The sequence below is a fragment of the Phoxinus phoxinus genome (genome assembly GCF_949152265.1).
Source record: "Phoxinus phoxinus genome assembly, chromosome: 19".
NCBI classification, from domain to species: Eukaryota; Metazoa; Chordata; class Actinopteri; order Cypriniformes; family Leuciscidae; genus Phoxinus; species Phoxinus phoxinus.
In genome coordinates this window covers 5,579,962-5,601,981 of record NC_136894.1, presented here as the reverse complement: position 1 = coordinate 5,601,981, position 22,020 = coordinate 5,579,962, and the positions used below count along the sequence as shown (strand labels likewise).

The 22,020-nt window shown below is 38.0% G+C and overlaps 1 protein-coding gene across 9 annotated transcripts in view; it reads right to left on the bottom strand.

Annotated features, from left to right (window-relative positions):
• adgrb2 (adhesion G protein-coupled receptor B2) overlaps window positions 1-22,020 on the bottom strand; it is a 303,614-nt gene that overhangs the window by 141,068 nt on the left and 140,526 nt on the right. For all 9 annotated transcript variants that reach the window (XM_079591890.1, XM_079591891.1, XM_079591885.1 and 6 more), the window contains exons 3-4: window positions 5,944-6,024; window positions 4,036-4,221 (exon numbers count right to left, since the gene is read on the bottom strand). In XM_079591890.1, the coding sequence (XP_079448016.1) occupies window positions 4,036-4,221; window positions 5,944-6,024 (267 nt within the window). The remainder of the gene's footprint in view (window positions 1-4,035; window positions 4,222-5,943; window positions 6,025-22,020) is intronic.

The window sequence follows — 22,020 nt, the reverse complement described above, 5'->3', positions numbered from 1 at the left end:
CTTCATTAAAGTGGAGCAGATTGAGTTTGGCCTAACACTGCTCTGCTCTACTGCCCAGACACAATGACACGCAGAAGCGATAGACATATCCTCAGAAGCATTGAGAGGAATTTCTTAAGGCTATCATGAAAAGATTCATTTAGATTTTGGCTTGCATTGGGACCAAGGTTTTAGTATTGCAGATAACTTGTGATCTTGCTATGGAAACCTTCTGACTGATAGCTTAGCCTTTATTTGAAAAGGGACTGAAAAAAAAAAAAAAACGTTCATGTTCTTTACAGGGGAGGCCGAGGCTAATTGTCACAAAGGCATATATGATTAATTAAATTCTGTAGCAATGGCTTTTGTATGTATCAAACATTTCATTTGTTTAGTGTGTGTGTGTGTGTGTGTGTGTGGCTTTTGGGTAACAAATGAACAAAAAGTTAAATAACACATTAAAACTATGTAATAAAAGTAGATTTGAACAGATTTCTTTTTTTTTTTTACTATTATCTCGGGACAAGTGTGTTTGTCAAGCTGGGTTTGTCACATGTTTTAAATGTTATAAAATTGATTCATGTATTTGTTGGCCAAAACATTTATTTGTAACTTTTATTAGATCACCATTTTCATTAATAGTTTTTTTGTTTCCTAATTGTTTAGCTGTTAAAGGGACCATTTACGCCATACCGTTTACAAAAAAAAAAAAAAAACGTATGTGCGTCGGCTGTTAACTTGAAACATGAAAACGTGATTTAAAGTCAAGATTTTGAAAACAATACCGTTATCGTCTCCGTGTAAACTAAAAAAAAAAAAATAATAATTTGTGAAAAGAGTGACATCATGCACATGTGTATTACGTGTTCAATCTATAGGTAAATATAATAGCCAACTTTTAGTCATTTTCGTGGATCCATGTAAACAGGGAACGGTTTGACAACGTCGCCTGAACTCGAAAAACGCACTACATCGTTGTCATGTAAACACCATATTTTTTGTTTATTGCCAGCTTTCATTGTGACATTACCCCATGTATTGTAAAAACATGTCACGCTATACAAAAGGTCAACTGTATTCCAATTATATGTTTCATTTCCAAAAGCCTGGCAACTAGCCCCTGTCTCCCTTATTTTCCTCTTATGAGATTGATTGTGAGACAATCACATGTTCATGATAAAACAAATTCATGGTAAAACATTCCTTGCCTTTCCTGAGAAAGCAACAGAGACCAAATTTCAAGAATGTGCAAAGTTAATTCCGATGGAAACAGCTATCGATGGCTTTTGTCCACAAATTAAACTGAGCTCTAGATTGGGATTAGCTAATGAGCAAACAGAGAGCAATTTCAGACCGCAGCCGGAATTGCTGTTATTTTAAAAGAACCCGTTTTATTTGAAGGCTGTGCTTGATCAATTTTGAATAATAACTCTCCTCCAAACTAAATAAACCTAGCCATAATTGCTTTCGCAAATCAATTAAGTTCGTTTGAACGCGAGCCAAAAGGAGGACCAAGGGACTTCCATTGAGCGCTAAAGCTACGCTAGCTCAGGCTAATCTCAAAGACACTCGGTCCCTTTCCGCCAGTGCGCATCCCACTTCCCGCGGAGTGAAAGTAATCTATGAACACATGCGCACACACACACATGCGGCTCTGCTCCGGTTAACAGTCTTTCTCTGCCAATTTTTGTATCCCTTTTGTAAATATAGTGCCTGCCTGTTTATGTTGTCAGCATAAATAGTATAAAATGCTCAGAAAAAAACTCAACGGCAAGCATCTCGTGCTCTTATACCCGACCGCCTTGTTTCATTTTTATTGACGGTTTGTCCGCTATAATCAGCTTTTCTGTCTTAAGCATCGAAAATCTATGCAATCCGAACGTTTGCGTGTCTAAACGTAATGTCGGTCACTCATATCTGAGCTTCATCGATCGCTGCTCGGAATCAATCCTCGGCAAGCAGATATTTCCAGGAGAAATCCTTCACTTTGATTCTCTGCTCGGCTGAGATCATCTGCCGCTGTCCTTAAATCACGTCCGAAAGCGCTGATCCGCACACTTGTGCTGAACACGTCAACCATCTCATCAAAGCCCAGACGCTGAATATCAGAACTCACGCTGAATGCACAAGTGAGAGGTGAATTGAGTTACCCTGTTTTACATAAATATAGAATTAACGCACAGAAGGACTTACGCAGACCGCTGATGATCTGCAACAGAGGGCACTCTATCTGTGCCTTGTAAGCATGAAGATTTGCATACACTACTCAGCGTTTAAACAAAGTGTAATCGTTCAAAAGGCCCCTGGTCAAATTATTAAGGCTGACGGGGGTCATAACTATGACCAAGTATTTGATCATTTCATCCATCTCCAAAACAATTCGACTGTTGAGGGAAAACGGAGACAGAAAGAATGAATAGATTCAAAGATGCGTGTCGACTGGGAAAGGTCTTCAGCTGTACTTAAGCAATATGATTTGAAATGCTTATTGTAGTATAAACTACCATTCAAAAGTCTGTGGCCACATGATTATTTCATGTTTTTAAAAGTCCCTTATGCTCACCAAGGCTGCATTTATTTGATCAAATATGTATTTAAAATATATATTGTGAGATATTATTCGAATTTAAAATGACTGTTTTCTATTTTAATATATGTTAAAATGTATTTTTTTCCTATGTTGACAAAGCTGAATTTTCAGCATCATTACTCCAGTCTTCAGTGTCACACGATCCTTCAGAAATCATTCTAATAAGACACATTTACTATTATTATCATCAAAGTTGAAACATTGCTGCTTAATATTTTGGTGGAAACGGACATATATATATTTTTTTTCTGGATAATTTATTGAATAGTTTAATTTAACAGAACATTTTATTTGGAATATAAATATTTTGTGACATTATAAGTCTTCATTGTCCCTTTTGATCAACTCAAATGCATCCTTGCTGAATAAAACAAAACAAAAAATCTTTAAAAAACATCCTGACCCCAAACTTTTGAACGGTAGTGTTCATTCATGTTAATATTGGCACTAAATGGGTGATCCAAATTGATCTCCTTATAAATGATCTAACTGAGCACTGTTTTATTTCTTATATCAGCAGTGCAAAAAAATAAAATTGTGCAAATTGTAGTCAACATTCACGATTACAGCTTATGAACAATTGCAAAGGTCATTTAATTGACACATTCTGAACTCTAGAGAAAAACCCACTCATAAAGCCAACATCGTTCTGTCTTTGTTTTAGACAGTGTCTTGTTTAAGTTCCTGAATGAATCCATGTTATTGAACAAATTGACTGAATGAATGATTCAATGACTCACTCACAAGGACAGTCACTTGTCGTCACATACTGGCGAATCGATGTAACCTGCAGAAAGAGTCACTGAAAACCCCCCACCACTAATGCACAGACACACAGTCTGTCCAGAACAAACACGTACAAGCTTCGTGATACAAACAGTGAAGAGTCCATGTTGTATAATGTGGATTTTAGCACCCCGTGAATGCTGAACTGACCAATCAGCATCCAGGACTGTAAATGTCCATAGTGTTTTTATTTGTTGAACATGCTGATACTTATTCAGGTGCAGACGTGCAAACAGAAATGCCAGTGAGACCTGCACGGATCTCACCTGCATCACACCAAACTCAAGTGCACTCAAAGACAATTCTAAAAGACATGGTTGATATCAATGCAGTACAACAGTGCCCATTGTACTCAATACAACAATAGACACTAAACAGAAATGCAGTGTGTGTGTGTGTGTGTGTGTGTGTGTGTGTGTGTGTGTGTGTGTGTGTGTGTATGTGTGTGTGTGATGCACATGTATTTTAAGCATGCAGTGTAGCATGCAGTATGTGTGTGCAGTGCAAAAGTAATAATATTAACCAAACTGTCTAAAAATATCAGTTTCTTCTCATGCGTCGCCCAGTATTTACTAACAAAGCGAACATTCAACTTAGGTTTAATTATGTTTGACCTTGTCATGCAGTGTGAGGAAGTGTAAGTGTGTAGAGGGACGTCCAGAAGCGTGGAGGTACTCTACCTGCTTGATGCTGCGGCTCACCTGGGCAGGTGGCAGTGTTGTTGCAGAGTCGGTTTTCCCTCAGCGGGCCGCTGCAGAGGGTCCCGTACGGAGAGGATACACACGAACGAGAACGAACCTGCCAACCTTGCCCACATGTCAGCGAACACACGCTCCACTGAGACCACTCCTCCGCTGCCGGGTCACCTACAAAACACGAGATGGAGAGAAAAGACAAATCTTTAAATTCCTGACACAGACAGAAAGCTAAGACTTTAAGAAAGTTGGGGGGAAAAAACAAGGTCAACATAAGTCCAAAAGGGTTATGCTTCATTGCCACCTTCAATAAAACGAGAAAAGCAATAAAAATTCACAAAAACCCTAATAAAAATCCTTTTCAGGTCCTCAGCAGCTTAAGGTCTTCTAAAAGGTGTTGCAAGGTCAGTGGCAGCCGTATCTGAATGTGAAGGGTGGGGATATGTCAGTAACATTTTTTAAAGCTGTCCTTGGATAGAGGCAACATCATAGAATGAATGGGCAAATCAAATTAATTGCACGTCTTGTAATCGCATTACATCTTCATTTGCATGTGATGAGTCAGAGCTTAGCCTTATTTGCGAGCGGATGAGTGGAGAATAAGGGTCGGGGGCTGATGGGGACAGGAATGCCATCGGGAGTTTACGCACATACGTTTGCTTTCACAGAGATGGATGCTGAAAAGGGGAAAGGGTGGGATGCCAATTACTTCAAGATGAGAACATTCACATATTTTATAAAACATTTTTTTTTAAACGAATATTATTATATTATATTTTATGTAATATAATATTTAATATTAGGCTACTTTTATATGTATAACACATTTTACAATATATTATTTATATTTATTTAAAATATGTCAGATTCTATTCTATTATACTTTTCTACACATATACTACCACTCAAACATTTGGGTTCAGCAAGATTATTATTATTATTATTTTTTTTAAATAACTCTCTTATGCTCAAAATACAGTAAAAACAGTAATATTATGAAATATTATTTCAACTTGAAATAACTGATTTCTGTTTTAATATGTTTTAAAATGTAATTTATTCCTTTGATGACAAATCAGAATTTTCTGCATCATTACTCCATTCTTCAGTGTCACATGATCATTCAGAAAACATTCCAATTGGCTGATTTTCTTATTATTATCAATGTTGAAAACAGTTGTGGTGCTTAATATTTGTGTGGAATCTGTGATGCTTTGTTTTCAGGATTCTTTGTTGAATAGAAAGTTCCCTTTTCTCTTGAATAACACCAAAGCGCTGTCCGTGGTGCTGAAATGCAATCCGGCTAAACAATGACTTGCGAAACAATAATGTGATAATTTCCAAAAATAAGAGTAAGGACGTCATCACAGTAATATGTTTACATTACACAAGCAAACCCCTTTACTCCTGTTTACATGCAATTTAATTATTTTGATTACTCAAATTGTGTTTATTTTTCCCGCCATTATTCACACACCCCATTGCACAGCACAAACGATGAATTCACATTCAGTAGGTGTGTTACTGGCCCGCTGTACTTACGACAAATGCAAAACACATTTCTATGGATGTGTTTGACTTTTTCTGTCACCTGTTTTCGACCATCAATATACTGCATTCATGTCGCGCAATGTTGTCAACATAAGTTTAATCAGCAGCCCAAAAATGCGATGCCTTCTTTACCGCTATGTGTAAGCATATGCGCATACGTCAGAAGAACATGCGCACTTTGGTCAGAGTGGAATATTGAAGTGTTTACATGCATGTTTATTGCGTTTAAAATTAGCATACACCACGTTTTACTATGATTATGGTTAATGCGATTATGACCTTAACTGCATTTGATCAAACTATTGTGTTTACATGAGGTAAAGTTGTATTATGAGGATTCACCTGTCTGGGCCTGGAACACACCCGGCTGGTCAGCTGATCGCGGCCTTTGCGTCTTCACCTTCTGCTCATCATCGTCAGGTTCTGGACACACACACGAATACATTCATAAATAAAAATAATTTCAATCATGACAACTCTCCGAATAGTTTTAGCATGTCATTGAATATGCCGATGTATTTGGTCTTGGCGGACTAGATGTGCTTATATAGGCCTACATACATACACGAACCACATGCGGTCACAACTGTGCACATATGGGCTATTTTATAAGCTCCAAATATGTCTCATCCAATCTGGTTTTAGAGTGGAAAGCATCCATAAAATCCAGTCAGAAAATGCTGCCACACTATGCACTCTTTATTAGTATGGAACTGATGCATACGGTTGTACGATCACGCATGCTAAAGCTCACACATACTATTAGCGCTGTTTTACATTTGCACAATAATGTTAGACATCTCTGCAGGAGCTTCCTCTTGCCCTTGAATGAAATGTAAATCTCTCCATTGTGTGAGGAACATTTTAAGTGTGCTGCTACAAACCTCCTCTTGTAGCAGCTCCTGAGAAAACCTACATAAGCCAACAGAGACCTGCCACCAAAGTGCTTTCTATATCTGGCCTGGTCCTCGGGCACATGAAAATCCCTCATAATGTGAACACACTCATGAGAGCATATATTTCTACTCCTCGCACAGATGAGGCTACCTGACCCCCAAAAAGTGAAGTTTAGTGTAAAGTGGATAATAACCCGTCTACTTTGCTGAATGTAAATCTTCAGTATGTAGTGCCAAGAGTCCCTGTACAAACCAAATTAATCCCAGGGATTATTTTTTTTGACACCTGAATCAGGAGTGATTCTAACTAATTTAAGTTGCACTCACAATTTATTTAATCATGAGTGTTTTTTTTTGTGTGTTTTTTGGAAAGAACAAACCTTTGTACCTTTGTTCAATCTAACGCTGATTAACCAACATTAAATATAAATGAGGGAGGGCATATCAAAGTAATTAGCATAATACATCCAAATCATCTCCCTATAGCTTCCACACAACCTTTCCTGAATCATAGGCTAAAAATAGGCTTACAGGAATGCAATGAGATCTTTTTTTTATGTTATTAACGCTGAATCTGTTTGTCTCGAATGCATAGATTGTTCAGCGCACGGCACTCTTTTCTCTGGAGCTGATTGGTCGGCTTGACCTTTTGCTCTGAGTGTGTGAAAAGATGAACTGCGTGTCGCTAATAAATTCCACAGGCATAGGCAGGAAAGAAGGAATTTCCATAAGATGTGGCAGGAAGAACCAAAGGAAGACAACACTAGAAAACAAGTGGCTTCTCTTAGGCTCTTTCTAAATTACCACGAGCGTTTAAGGATGCTTAGAAGAATTCGCAATCAGGAAACACATCCTCAACATGAATTTAAGAAAAAAAAATCTTCCTTTTGGGAGGCATGATTTATACTTCAGCGAGCTCCTACACCCAATGCTAAATTCATCTTAGTCAAGAGGCAGAGAAAGAAGCTCCCCATAGACTTCCATTATTTCCCTGCGAGAAGTAGTCAACAGGTCAGCGCGGATCGGATTTTAAATGGAGATACTATTGTTAAGATACATTTGAATAATGTAGGACACAAAACAGTTGACCTGCATTTAAAACTGAATGCTTCAAAAATAGATTAAATATACAAAGAAACGTGTACTGTATGTGCTTTTAATATAAGGATGTGTAATGCTCCACATTTTCAAAAGACAGAATTGAACTGAATGTAAGTCTCAACACAAACTTCAACTTGAGTGAGATGGTCAAACAAACATTGTGAAACAGAAAGCAGCATCGAAGTGTATGACTGTAGCAATGGTGCTTTAAATGAGAATAATGTATAATATATACACATAATATAGGGTTAGGGTTACTTATTATACCCATATTTTCCGGACAAAAAAAATGCGTCACTAGGAGGGAAAACACATATATAAGTCGCACTGGACTATAAGTCGCATTTATTTAGAAATTTCTTTCACGAAATCCAAGACCAAGAACAGACATTTAATCTGGAAAGGCAAGTTATTCAGCTCAAGAATAGCACACAGAACAACAGGCTGAATAGGTGTCGTAACACATTAACAGTTATTCAGCTACACAATAGCATAAAGAACATATACCTGGGAGGCTGAATAGGCTAAATTAACATTAGCCAGAGAGTCCAACAAGTTACCGGTAAGCAAGTTCACCAAGCTCCCGCGATCTCATTCCACAACAACACTGAATACATTGATTTCTTCCTCGGTGTCGCTTCTGAACAACTCCGCCAACTAGAGCGCCCTCTCGCGGCTGTAGACGGTAATGTTTTCTCTTGGTTCATCTCAGTCAGTATGAATTAATTTTGATATGTAAGTCGCACCTGACTATAAGTCGCAGGACCAGCCAAACTATGAAAAAAAGCGTGACTTATAGTCAGGAAAATACGTAATATATTATTTTAAAAAAAATTTAGTTACCTATTCCTACTATAACAGTTAACGTGTGTGGAAGAAGCTAAAGACAGAAGCTAAATGATATAAGACTGCATGAAAACAAGAAATCAAAGAGAGAAGGGACTGTGGGAAAGAAAAACATACAGTACAGTATAATAAAGGGAGACAAGCATTTGTTAGCAAAGAGAGCTGCATCACATACGTTGGAGCGCATGGGATGGATGGATACTCTAGAGACTTCCCCCCCGTTGGCTCTGTCAAACAGACCTGATTACCAGCGCTTCCCGCAGGGCCAGTGTTAATACGCTTATGATAGCTCAGACGCGCACGCAGACGATCACACTAATTTACTCTGTCACGGAAAAGACAATAGTGGTGTCAGGAAAGGCGGGGGATTGTTTCTGCTCGCTTTTTTTGTGTCTCACTCCTACGCCTCCCTTCGTTCTGCCTCTCCTCTGCGTCTGTTTTTGTACCTTGGGGCTTCGCCACTGTCTCCATTCGGCTGGCGGTGTAGACAGCGGTTCAGTAAGACAGAGATAAAATGAACACGTTCTTTAACGTATCAGACACAAGTTCTGGGTTGAAGGATACCTTTTGACCTCTTATGTCTTTGATTAATGCACATTTATTTACAGTCAATGTTGATTCATTCTTAAAAAAAAAATTTTTACTGACCTTTTGAACAGCTGTGAATAAAAATAAAAGCCAATAAATGGGAAATCATAAGATAAAAATAAATATATTAAAATGATGAACTAAAAAATAATTTAAGGTGAATTTAGGCATTTACTCACAACATTATAATATGCTACTACATGATTTTTGGTCGAATTAAAAAAATAATTTAACCTAAAATGCCTTTTCTTTTCTTTGATTGAGGAGATCCCCCCCACCCCCCACCCCCTTCTATGTAAAGCGCTTTGAGGTCTCAGAAAACACGCTGTATAAATGTAACAAATTATTTATTTTATTATTATTTTATATACGTTTGCATTGCATATATAGATGCTCAATCTGTATATGTAATGCCAGTTTTAGACTACACAACATTAACCCATTTTTGCATAATCTATTTGACGTAGGGTGTGATACGTACACGACAATTGGTGTTGGGATGTAAAAATTGATCATTTAATCTCGTAGTGTGTCGTAGTGGACGACAACCGACGTCGCGTCTGCACAGCGTCCCGAAAGAAAGACTAGTATGTTTCTTTTTTTTGGTTCTCCACGACAGGTTCCATCACACATGTGATGTTGACCAACATGAGCACATAAGCTCTTCCGTACACAGCTTTCAAACATGGAGAGACAATATGTGCTGCTTGGTAGAATTATGCAATGGAGGAAAGGTTTGTGGAGCGACGGAACGATACTCCAGCCTATATGATGTTTCATCGAGGGACTTCCACGACAGAGTGAAAAAAAAAAGATAAATTCTGGCGAATGACAGTGGAGGGCGCTTCAGCAACCCGGTGAGTACTGGAGTTAGCATTAAGCTAACACACCGCTTCATTAGCCATTGTTTGTTTACGCTCTCGTTTCTGGAATTCAGACGCTAGTTCTGGCTTCTTGGTGACATCACGCACGTCGTTAAAGACGGCAAGCAATAATTGGTCGGGAAGCAAAGTGTTTCTTGTCCATGACACAAGAATATAGAATTTTTCGTAACATACAAAAATGACAGTATTCGCCTCAGCTTCTTCTCCGACTCCGTCTGTATTCTATTCCCAAGCTGAAACTCAGTCATATGGTACAGCAGAATTCTCTAGAGATCTCGCTGGAGCAGTGGCGTGTGTAACCAGCCTAAGAGTCCAGCACGCTAAACAGATGTTGATTATCCTGGGACGTCGTCTGTACATTTCCCCTTGAGAGACAACTGTACTTATTTCCACCATCCGGCGTGTGTGTAAGTGTGTGCGCGCGTGTATTTGACGCTAGCCCTTTAAGCACTAAATGAGAGGTTGAATTATCTTTCCGCCACTCTCACAGCTTGTTCTTGGAAGCCGGAAATGAATTTAAGCGTTTAGCTCAAATTGAAGCAATTTAATTAAACGGCCTTGTGGTGTGTCTGTATTACTCACTTGGGTTCAAGTAAAGCTTAGTGTGCTGAACATCCGCACGCATCCGTCCGAAACAATCAATACTGAGCTTGGGTGTTTAAAGACGCTAACTGCATCCATCAGTAAAGCCAAACCTGGTTTACATTAGGCATGGGTCACAACTGACTAGTCGAGAGACGTCAGCAAGTTTTTACTATTATGTTAAAATTATTGTCAACACCGATGAGTCAACACTTTTTTTAAACAATGCAGCCGATAACATCCATGGCTGATAGTGAATTTCTACTGCTTTGTCTAAATAAATAAAAAATTATGAAAACTAAAATTCATTATTTTAAATGCTATAAGTGATTATACTAATCACAACATTATAATGTACAGTACAGAAATGAATGCTAATTTTGAGATTTTTTATTTTATTTATTAATTACTGTACTTGAATTACCGTATCATATTTGAGGCCTGATCAACTTGATCAAAACTTTACTGGAAAAAGATTGTTGCACAAAATCTACAACGCATATTCTGTCGTCTGATTGATAATTCATTCTTTTTTTAGAAAGTAAAATGGCTTTTAGTAGATTTGTAAACATGTCTACCATCAGGACGTGTTTGCAAGTGATGTTTATTTGTATATATCTCAATCATATTGCATTGCATTATATGTCCTGCCCACCACAATACAAATCACAGACATTTCATCATAAAACTAATTAAATACCATCTTACTAAGACATATTATTGGCAGATATAGAGTGACAACTTATATTTAAATTCCTTTCTGATATACTGTTTTAATTGAAATTACAATTATATTACAAGCTGTCAGAACATATCATACTCTTTGGGCATATACATTTAATATTTTGTATACTATTTGATCAGTTTAATCATCTAAATTGATTTGTATTTGATTTTTATTATTACCTCATTGAGTTTTTACCTCAACTCCACATTCTTCAATATCATACTACACTCTAAGAAATGCTGGGTTGTTTTAACCCAATTTTGGGTCAAACATGGACAAACCCAAAAGTTGGATTAAAAATGCAATTTAAAAATGTAACCCAACTACTGGGTTTCTCCATATTTGACCCAAACTTGGGTTAAAACAACTCAGCATTTTTTTTACTCTGATGTACCAAATATGATACTCAAAAGAAAAATATGCGCAAACATATTGTCTAGGACTACTATTATTACATTCAAATACGTCAGGCTTTAACATCTGAGGTTAAAATACTTCGTTTTATGAAGTTTGTTGTAATAATAGAATACCACATTGTTCCATCCAGCTGTTTTTGAACAAACAAAAGCATCATATGTAAACACATGCTAAGAAACGTGTCTGTTCTGTCAAGTGAACCTGATTTTGAAAACACATGCTATACTGCACATCCTTATTTTAGTGCACAAAAAAAAATCTGTTTGTGTATTTTGGTAATGCTTTGCAAAAAGTACATCTGGAAGTAAACTAAAACACTTAGCTTTGAAACAAAACCACAGAGAGGCACCATACCAGCCAGCTCGACATAAAACAGATGTAGCAGAAGAAAAATCGGCAGCAGCATCAGCAAGCAAATCTATCAGCACGGCATGCCAGCGATGCATCTCCAGCACAAGCCTGACACCCCACAGCAACATCAACAACTTTAAAACCCCAACAATTCACTTCACATCCTTCCTCTCCAGCTCTCCATGGAGTTCTGCGAGTGGTAAATACGACCTGTCCATCAGCCTCCGGTAGGGGTGGACAGTTATTATAACAAGCATCTATCTATTCTCAACTGTCATGAAGGTACAAATAAAGAGAAAATCATACAAAAGCCTTAGTTCAGCAGACTGCGCTGGGCCTCCCCCATAAAACAATTATGATCGGAACTCAGAGTGGTGCAATGGGATTTAGAGCTAGACAGGCTGTAGAAACAGGCATAGAGAATCAATAGAAATGGAAAATGGAAAAAAGTACAACTTTAGATTATTGACCTTTCTCAGGTTCTCTAAAGCTTTTAAAAGTACCTAAAAGGAATATTTCAACCGACCAGACGCTTTTCACTGAAATGCGTGACATTCACCCTATAGCTCACCTCATCCATGAGAGTCCAAGCGATGTTAGATCAGTGATCAACTCTTTCTTTTGAGTAAGATCTTTTCAATGAATCAGTTAATCCAGTTCACATGTACTAAATGATTCTTTCACAAATCTAACTGATTAGGTTCTTTGAGTTCAAGCCCAAAGACTCAAATGATTCAGTCACTTAATAACTTATTGAAATGGAAGATTATCATGAATAACAACAAGAATTCCGGACGGTTTCTCATGCAAAGCTGATCAGAAGACATTGGACAGCGGATATGAGTCATTTGATCCACTTTCATGATACTTTTATGGTGCTTTTGGTCCTTTTTGATGCTTGAAAGCTTCAACGCTCATTCATGATAATTGCATGATAAAGCAATCAGAACAGTCTCTATTGTGCCTTTTCAACAATCTTTAATGTATACTGTTGCTGTTTGAGCATGAAAAAGTGCTGCAAAGTTACAAAGTATAAAGTTACTCCAAAGTGAGTTATTCTCTATATCAGTGTCACTGTTTCTGAACTCCCTGAAACGCCTCCATTGTAGTCTTGAGTTTTCTACCTGGAATGTACACGTAACACTATTCCTCATTTAAATAATTCCTGCCCAAAGGCATATGCAAAATAAAGGAGGCAAGGCCTGGTTGAGTTGCGTTAGTAGTGTAACACTCGAAGCGGTTGACCAATCACAACACATTGGTCCAGCCGACCAATCATAGCAAATTGCGGTTTGAAGAAGGATAGAGACATAGAGACAGGAACTAAACAGAGCGTTACTGACAGACTGGGAAGCGAGATGCTGGAACAATGAAAAAGATGTGAAAAATAAGGTGTTTTTTTTACATTCGAGTTATATATTTTTTCACAAATTCTTTTTGACATGAATAAATCAGTTTCTTTGCGCTTACATGTATGCTTTTGATACGTGTGTTCTTGTGGATTCATTTTAATGTGGGTTTGTTCCAACTATTTTTTGGCTGTACTTGGTCCCTGAATCTGTTATTTGTATGTTGTGCCTAAGTGTGTGTGTGTGTGTTCACACATCCTTGCTGTGGCGATTCCATCTGACTCAGTGAACCACACATATTAAGTGATTTACGCGCCTTCCTGCCCACATCTCTCTCTTCTGACTACCAATGTTTTATGCACAAACGTCCCCAAACCCTGAGTGTGTGCATGAGTGCATGTGCGCACACGGCTATTTATGACTATACACTTCAACACGTGTGACCCACTCGGCACAGTTATAGTTGTGTGTTTATTTATGCATGTATCTCCTTGTCAACATAAATTTATGCGGTCAGGGCCAAGTCTACAATGTGAATTTGTTATTGCAAATAAATGTCTAAGCCTGTGTGTGTGTGCATGCTAGTCTGGCTATCACCAGACCAAGCTCAATCTTTTAAGATTGAACATTGGGAGTCTGCTCTGTATTTCTACTGCACAAGAGGCGTCATCAACGGGCATAGTTCAAATGACTCTGTACGCAATTGGATAGTCCTTCAACCAATCAGACGCGAAAACTCCAGGTTGTACAAAACAAGCGTGTTGGTTTCTTTGTAGCATTGATCAGCGGTTTGCAGAAGCAGCAATGGCATCGAGCGATTTTTGCAGGTTGTGCAAAAAAAAAAAAAAAATGAAAGTGAGGGGTATTTACACCCACTCGAGCGATTTGTTTGCTAAACTAAAGAAGCCATATGTGCATCGTCGAGAGGTTAAAAGGAATTGCATTCGTCGCTTCCCTATCATCATTGTGTTAAATCCGCCTATAGCGCGCCAGGTGCATAAGCCAGTTTGTGATTGGTTCCCGCAAATTTGGAAAGGAAGCAGGATAGATAAATGTACAGGTTTCCAGCCTGAGCTGCAGGGCGAAATCAAATCGCCGGCAGATCGCCTGGGTTTACCCAGTCTACATATATTCGTCAACGAGGACTATAATTGTCATGCTGTGTAATTCAGACACTAGCCGGAAGCAAAATAATACCGACTAATACCGGAACAAAGACTAACTCAAACTGCAAAATTGTAAACATAGAGAGTACACCGCAACGGAAAAACTGAAAATAAACCCTCCAAACTGGATGACAACACAGTGTTTTACAGGGGAAAAGTTCTGCTCAACCCATCCGAAAGCATAATAACCCTTTGTCAATCCGACTGTCTGCTGACGGGGATACAAAATTGCGGACGTACAATCTAGTTTTCATGAAAGGAGCTGTTAAAAGTCCAAACACTTCATCTGACAGACTTTTACTGACAATAAAACAATGGGAAAAACACAGAGAAAGAGTAAACAATGTTAATTGACATATAATACTGACATTGTAACAATACAAAGCGGGATGGAAATTGGCGAAGTTACACTTTAAATCAGATTCATGCTTGTTGGATCCAGTTGGAAAACTGAGCTAGCTATGTTACTTTGACCCCAATGTTATGCGTTAATCAGGGCTCTACGCTGCCACTAAAATTACACATCCACTGGACACTTGCAGTTAGTGGCTCATCTCTTTCTTTTTTTCCCGGCAGGCCTTCTCCGTTACCTTACTTACTTCCTTATCTGCGACTGCAGTAGCACACTAGTACTCTACCTTCCAGGCTGCTGCAGGGGGAAGTCAGGTATAAGGTAAGAAATATCTGCAGGGCTTTTCAGTAAACATGCCTTAATAAGAGCCAAATGACTTGGATGGCAATTTACAGTGTAGATACAGAGAAAGAGAGCGATAGAAAGAGAGGGTGGAGAGAAACAAGAGTAGAGTAAAACCTTTCACTTAGACAAAGACTGAAGCTAAGGAAGAGGATTTGGTGGATTGCCAGTTTGAGCCAAAGTCGTTCTTTGTTGCTTGCAAGACCAGGATTTAGAGACAAAGATGAGAGAGGAAACGAAAGAGAGAAAGGGAAATGAGCCGCAAAACATGTAAGGGAAAAAGACAGAGAAGTAAAAACAAAAAGATGCGTAACGCATGATCACGGCTGTGTTGGGGAAAGACGGATTTCATCCACATCGAGAGCCGTGGGAGACCCAGAGAGAGACAAATCCAAATGTGCCGGAGCGTGTAGGTGTGCATGTGTGAGAGAGATGGATTACGTGGTTGTGATGTGATCCTAACGGTGTGAAAAAAATGGGGATGTGTGTGTGTTAGTATCCCAGTCGATTCCTTCAATGGGAGTGTGTGGATGCAAGATAAGAACTAACAAGCCTATGCACATTCACTGTGGTGTGTGGTGTGTGTGCATATATTTGTGTGTTAATTCAGGTGTTTCATTCTGACACCAGTGAATGCGATACACATGCTCACTCTTCCTTTCTACTCAGGTCTTCTTGCCTTCCCTGAAATATACAATAGTTCAAGCTCTTGAGGACTGAAAGGGTGAACAAGTACAGAAGTGTCATGCAACAAACTATATATCACCCTCAAGACCAAGGCAAATATTACAGCATATTTAATTTTTTGGATGCTGGAATGAGTTTTAACCATCATTTTGCCACAATAATGGCCGACATTATAACGTAGTGATGTAACTGAAGTAGTTTTGGCCATTCATTAACATGACAACAGCGTTTTGGGGGCCTGGAAACGTACACTTCTGAGAATGGGATTCAAAGTGCAAGTTTTTAAAAATGATACCTTTATCGTCTCTGTGTAATAAAAAAAAAAAAGAGAGCGAATTTGTGGAAACGTTGACGTAATGTGCATGCATATTACATGTTCAGTCTATTGGCACATAGTGTTTCTTTACAAAGTTGAATCACCAAACTACTGGTCTGGCATAAATACATTATTTCTAGTAGTTTTCATAGATCTGCGTGAAGGGAGATCATTTTGTCAATGTTGTCATTTGTACGTGAAAAAAGCAAAGGAAAAACTTTTCCGTTTTTAGTACATCATGGTCGTATAAACGTACCCTCAGAGAATACATGTACATGAATTTCATGCAGACTTTAAAAATCAATCACTAAAAAACTAAATCAATCACGCTACAAGAAAATAGACTTCACAGCATTATAATGTGCAGTATTATACATGGATCTTCATCTTGAGATTTACTCATTAACTCTAACCCTATACCTAAATTGTGAATGTTGTACCAGAACCAACAACATTGTTGGTCCCATAAGAACAGCGAAAACCAATGTAACCCTCCGTGAAATTTCAAGGTGCTGAGGTGTTTTTTTTTTTTTTATATACCAATATTCTTTCCAATGAAAGGTTGGTAGAACCATGATTCCATAATCCTGCCAATCACAGCGATGAGGGTACACACCTCACTCTTTCAACAACTCCAATATCTCTGCCCCGGCCCATCTGACCATATTACTGTAGGTCCAGAAAGAACATGTTCAAGCCCTTCAATATAGACAGCATGTCAAACCAGTCTACCTTCCTACATGCTCTCAGATTACGTAAACGCCAACCCATGAATAAAATATATCGACCAGTGGGACCTTGTCGAAGAGTCTTTGAGTCAAACACATGCAGGAATTGCATGTCTACTCAATTTTATTAGTTATCCATGATCTAGATGAGGGTCTACATTTGCCTATGCACAGAAAAAGCACCCATATCTCCATTGGCAGATTCAAATGGTCAATTAACAACGGTGTAAAAATGACTATTGGCATTTCACTGTGAATTTTGGCTTGAATGTGAACACTCCAACTGAACCATCTTAGACGTCTAACCTCTAAATGATATAGTTAAATCATTGTGTTCATCCCCAAATCCAAGAGCCTGTTAAACATAAGCTGCAGCAATACTCAAGGAGGGCCATACTCAGACAAATGAGGGTCCTTCAAACACTAGGACGTCCTCTTTATTCTCTAATTGAGGGGATTTACAGGTAGCAGCCGTTTGCACAGAGTGCGCTGTAGGCATGTGGAAAGGTTTGAAGTTCACTGGGAAAAGATTATCATATGAATGACTTCTTCATTCAACAGCACTTCAAAATAGTGAACAGAAATACAAAAAAAACTCTTGGGGGCTGCAGAAGATCAGAACAGAACAAAGGAAAGTAAGATGATATAATGCTTGAATGAATTGTATGTATCATGGTACAGGTTATAAAGTTGTACTATAGGCCTTATAGACTCATTTCAATCAAATAAAGCGAGGCAAACCCTTCAATGTGGTTATATTGTTTTCTTTCCCAAGTAAAGCGATGTGTGTGCATGTGCGTGCACGGTAGTAAACGCGTACGATCAATATTAAGTGCTCCTGTTGGACTTGACAGTGCATCAGAAATAATACACTACATCACAAAAGGACTGAACTGTTGAACTGTTTGACGACTTGGTCTTTGATAGGCTTTCCACAAACACACACACACACACACACACACACACAACTGAGCTCTCTGACGGAGTAAATGGCCTCTTAAGTTTGCCAGTCTGCCTCTTTTCACATTACTCTTTCGTATTATTCGTTTCTCTCCTATTTTGACTTCCAGTTTTCAACTCCAAAGCCTGTGCACAGCCAGTTTAAAGACTATTCTGGCAGTACTTCCTGAACATGGAAAAAATAATGTATTTCATTGTGGACTTAATTGTTTGCAACATTTAATCACATTAATAAAATATTTAATTACTGTATTAGCTGAAGTTAGAGAGTGCAGATGGATTTATTAGGACTACTTTGTTCCTGAAAATGAAGGCACATAAAAATATAGCTAAAAAACGAACTCCCACAAGAGTATTAGTAGACCGTCTGCTTAATATCAGCTGACACTTTATTTTGATGCTCCCTCAACACACATTCTACTGACTATAAGTGACTTTGACAAGTCAACTTATTCTACTAACCCAAACCCTAACACCTAACCATAATCTAACATTCTAGAGTGTCTAATGTGGACAAAATAAAGGATCAAAATTAAGTGTAACCCTAAAATGAATAGTACAATTATGGACGGACGGACGGAAAGCTTTTAAGACACTCCTCAGACCTGTTTATGCAGATCCACATTTAAAACCTTAGTCCCTTTACGGCTCACGTCACTTTTCTTCTCCAAAAGACACAGTGCAAGAAAACCAATCATTTACTGTGATTTTACAAACTATCCATGTCTCCAGTCAATGAGGTCACTCTTTGTCTTACAGACAGGCTGCGGTAAAGCTGTTTGGATCCTCTTATCTCGGCCAACGTTTGATTAGTGTGTGCAGGCCTGAATATATCCTGCTAATGGAAGTATATGTCATTACTTAGGGCACACACTGGCCATCTGATTTAACACTGCCTGCAACATGCTTTTCAACAAATGTAGAGACAATGCTCTATTAACTGTATAAAGTAAATACGACAAGTTTATGTTCATATAGACCAATCAGTCCATTTAATTGGCTGATTTTCCTGTTCATGTCATTCAAACATAGCTGCCTTGTCTTTGAGCACTATGGTCTGAACTCAGCCTCTGGGAAAATACCAACTGATATAATTTGGTAAAATTAGCCATCATTGCGGAGATGACTATGTGATATTACCTTGGACATAAAAGCAGTGTCTGGAAAATACATTCTGGCATTTGCTGAGAGACGCTGCTTGCTATTTCAACAAAGACATTCTAGAATTCAAAAGTTTTTTTTTTCTCTCTTTCTTTTGTGCCTGGATAATAGCAAGTACTTTATAACCTGCACAAGTGGCTTTTAACAACAAATGCAAAAAGCAGCATCAACAACAAACAAAATAATTTGAACCAAAAGGTCTTTATTTTGGTGTCACAAGTGGTTGCAGGCAGACGGATGAAGACAGAAGAATAAAATTCCAACACGAGTTTAATAACACATATCCAAAAGGTAAACAGAGGGTGGCAACACACATAATCGTAAGAGCGACCAGACAAGAGAATGAATGTGAGGGTACAACTGAAATAGTTAAATAGCTAAGGTTTATATGCAGGTAGGTTTCATTTTAATATTTTTTCCTCTGAAATATGTCACTTTGGTTTTCAGTTCTGATATTACTTTTGTTTCTTCAAGTTTTTACATAAGATGTAAAGAGGTCATATTATACTGATTTTGTGTTTGGGGGTCTACTAGAATAGGTTTTCATTCTTGAATGCACAAAAAAAAATATTTATTTTTCACATTTGAAATTGTTGCAGCTCCTCTCTTCCCAGTCTGTCAGTAACACTCTAAGTTCCTGTCTCTATGAAGCCCCTCCTTCTGAAAAGCACAGTGTGTTCTGATTGGTCGGCTGAACTAGTGTGCTGTGATCGGTCAACTGTTTCGAGTGTGTTTCGGAAATACCACGCCGCTTACCACAACCGCCAGTTTCAACATGTTCCAGTGGAGGCGTTTTGCACAATTTGATGGATAATGGAAACACGGCTACAGAAACTACACGGTTTATCTTTAACAAAACTAACCAATTTCAAAAATTTTCAGCAGGTCAGCTAAAGGGAGGCCTGGATGGTTTCCATCTCAGAGATTGAAATGTTCACTCAACAAACATGACATGTGGCATAACCAGAGGAGACCACATGGTTTACACTGTCATGGAAACCATGGAATAATGCCATCTGAGTGAGGAATTCATAATTGCCAGAAATGTGGTCCTGCTTTATACTAGGTATCTTTAACTACTATGTACTAACATTTAAACTACCGGTAATAATTTGATACAGTGCACTTATTATGCACATACACGTTTTTATGTTGTAGTTACATTATAATAATTATCTGCATGTACTTACATAAATTCTGTAACTACAGCTAATTACACTGTTGACCCTTCCATTCACATTTTTTAATTATAGTATAGTATTTGTAGTATTACTTTAATCCATAACTACCGTATTATACTGATGAGTGAATGTAAAGAAGGTGTTAAAGATAAACGTGTGGACAAAAACCTACATTCCATGTTTGTTAACTACATCAAATGCGTTAAAAAGTTAAGTCAGGTTTGTGACTTCCAAAATGTGTGTGTGTGGTTCGTGACTAAAAATAAGTAGAAGTGACAGCTGTGTGTTTGTGACTATTTACATTCTAGGGACACTGCAGCATATTCACACAGACAGGCAGCTGACGTCCATACATCACAGTCAATGGTCGGAGAGTCAGTCATGTGCACAGATGTGCATCTGTTTTAGGGGAGGTCATTCAGAGGTCACAGTGAAAGAGTACTCATTCAGACCTTTTATTACCCATAATACTAACGGGAAAATCTCACACATCACAGCATATATCTGCAACATTCGAGTGTGCAATCTTGTCTTCCCTTTGGAGTGCTCTGCCGCGGAAAACAGCAATAAACAGCATACTTGAAACCCGTGTTTATGTCCAGGACTGCAGAGAGGTGAAATAAACCACTGACCATAAGAGCGGACAGTCTCCTTAGAGATGCTGCTTCTGCAAATGTCTTATTTTTTGCTGCCTAAACGCTGTGTTTATCAACCTTTCATCATCAGCAATCATAATCCTGTCTCTCTCGCTCTCTCTCTCTCTTGCTCGACCTTGTCTCTTCTCCGCTTACTTTTTCTAGAATTTAGCCATCAATTCCCATCATACTGACAGAAACAGTCTGGACATCACTGGGGAACATGGTCATGGCAGTGGTTGTGAAAGTTTACACGACACGATGTGCTACAAACAGAAACGTTTTTCCTCTGTGTTTTTCATGTACAGACGACAACGTTGTCAAAACGACCGCGTTCAGATTGCTCCGCGAAAATGATTAAAAACACTGTATTATGCATGCCAGGACAGTAGATGGCACCCATAGAATGAACACTTAATATGCATGCGCATGACGTCACTGTTTTCACAAACTCACGTTTTTTTTTGTTTACACATAGACGATAACGGTATCGTTTTCAAAAACTTGCACTTTGAATACTGTTTTTAAATCCAAAAGTTTGCGTTTCCAAGACCCCAAAATGCCTTTTTTTCTGTTTGTAGTTGAAAACTGTGTCGTGTAAACGGGATTACAACAACAGGATATTGTCATACTCCAAATATTTATTTTCATAAACAGTAAAGTGTAGACAACATAAGGTTCACCAAGGCTGCATTTACAGTAAAAATAGTAATATTAAATTGTATTACAAAAAATAATTGTTTTTAGCAGAATGTAGCTAAAATGTAATTTAGCAGCCATTACTCCGACCTTTAGAGTCACATGATCCTTCAGAAATCATTCTGATATGCAGTTTCTCATGATGCTGCAAATCACAATTTTAAACTATTTTTATCCATACAATAGAAGTCAATGGGGTCAGAAAGAAAGAAAGAAAGAAAGAAAGAAAGAAAGAAAGAAAGAAAGAAAGAAAGAAAGAAAGAAAGAAAGAAAGAAAGAAAGAAAGAAAGAAAGAAAGAAAGAAAAAAAAAGAAAGAAAGAAAAAAAGAAAGAAAGAAAGAAAGAAAGAAAGAAAAAAAAGAAGAAAGAAAGAAAGAAAGAAAGAAAGGAAAGAAAGAAAGAAAGAAAGAAAGAAAGAAAGAAAGAAAGAAAGAAAGAAAGAAAGAAAGAA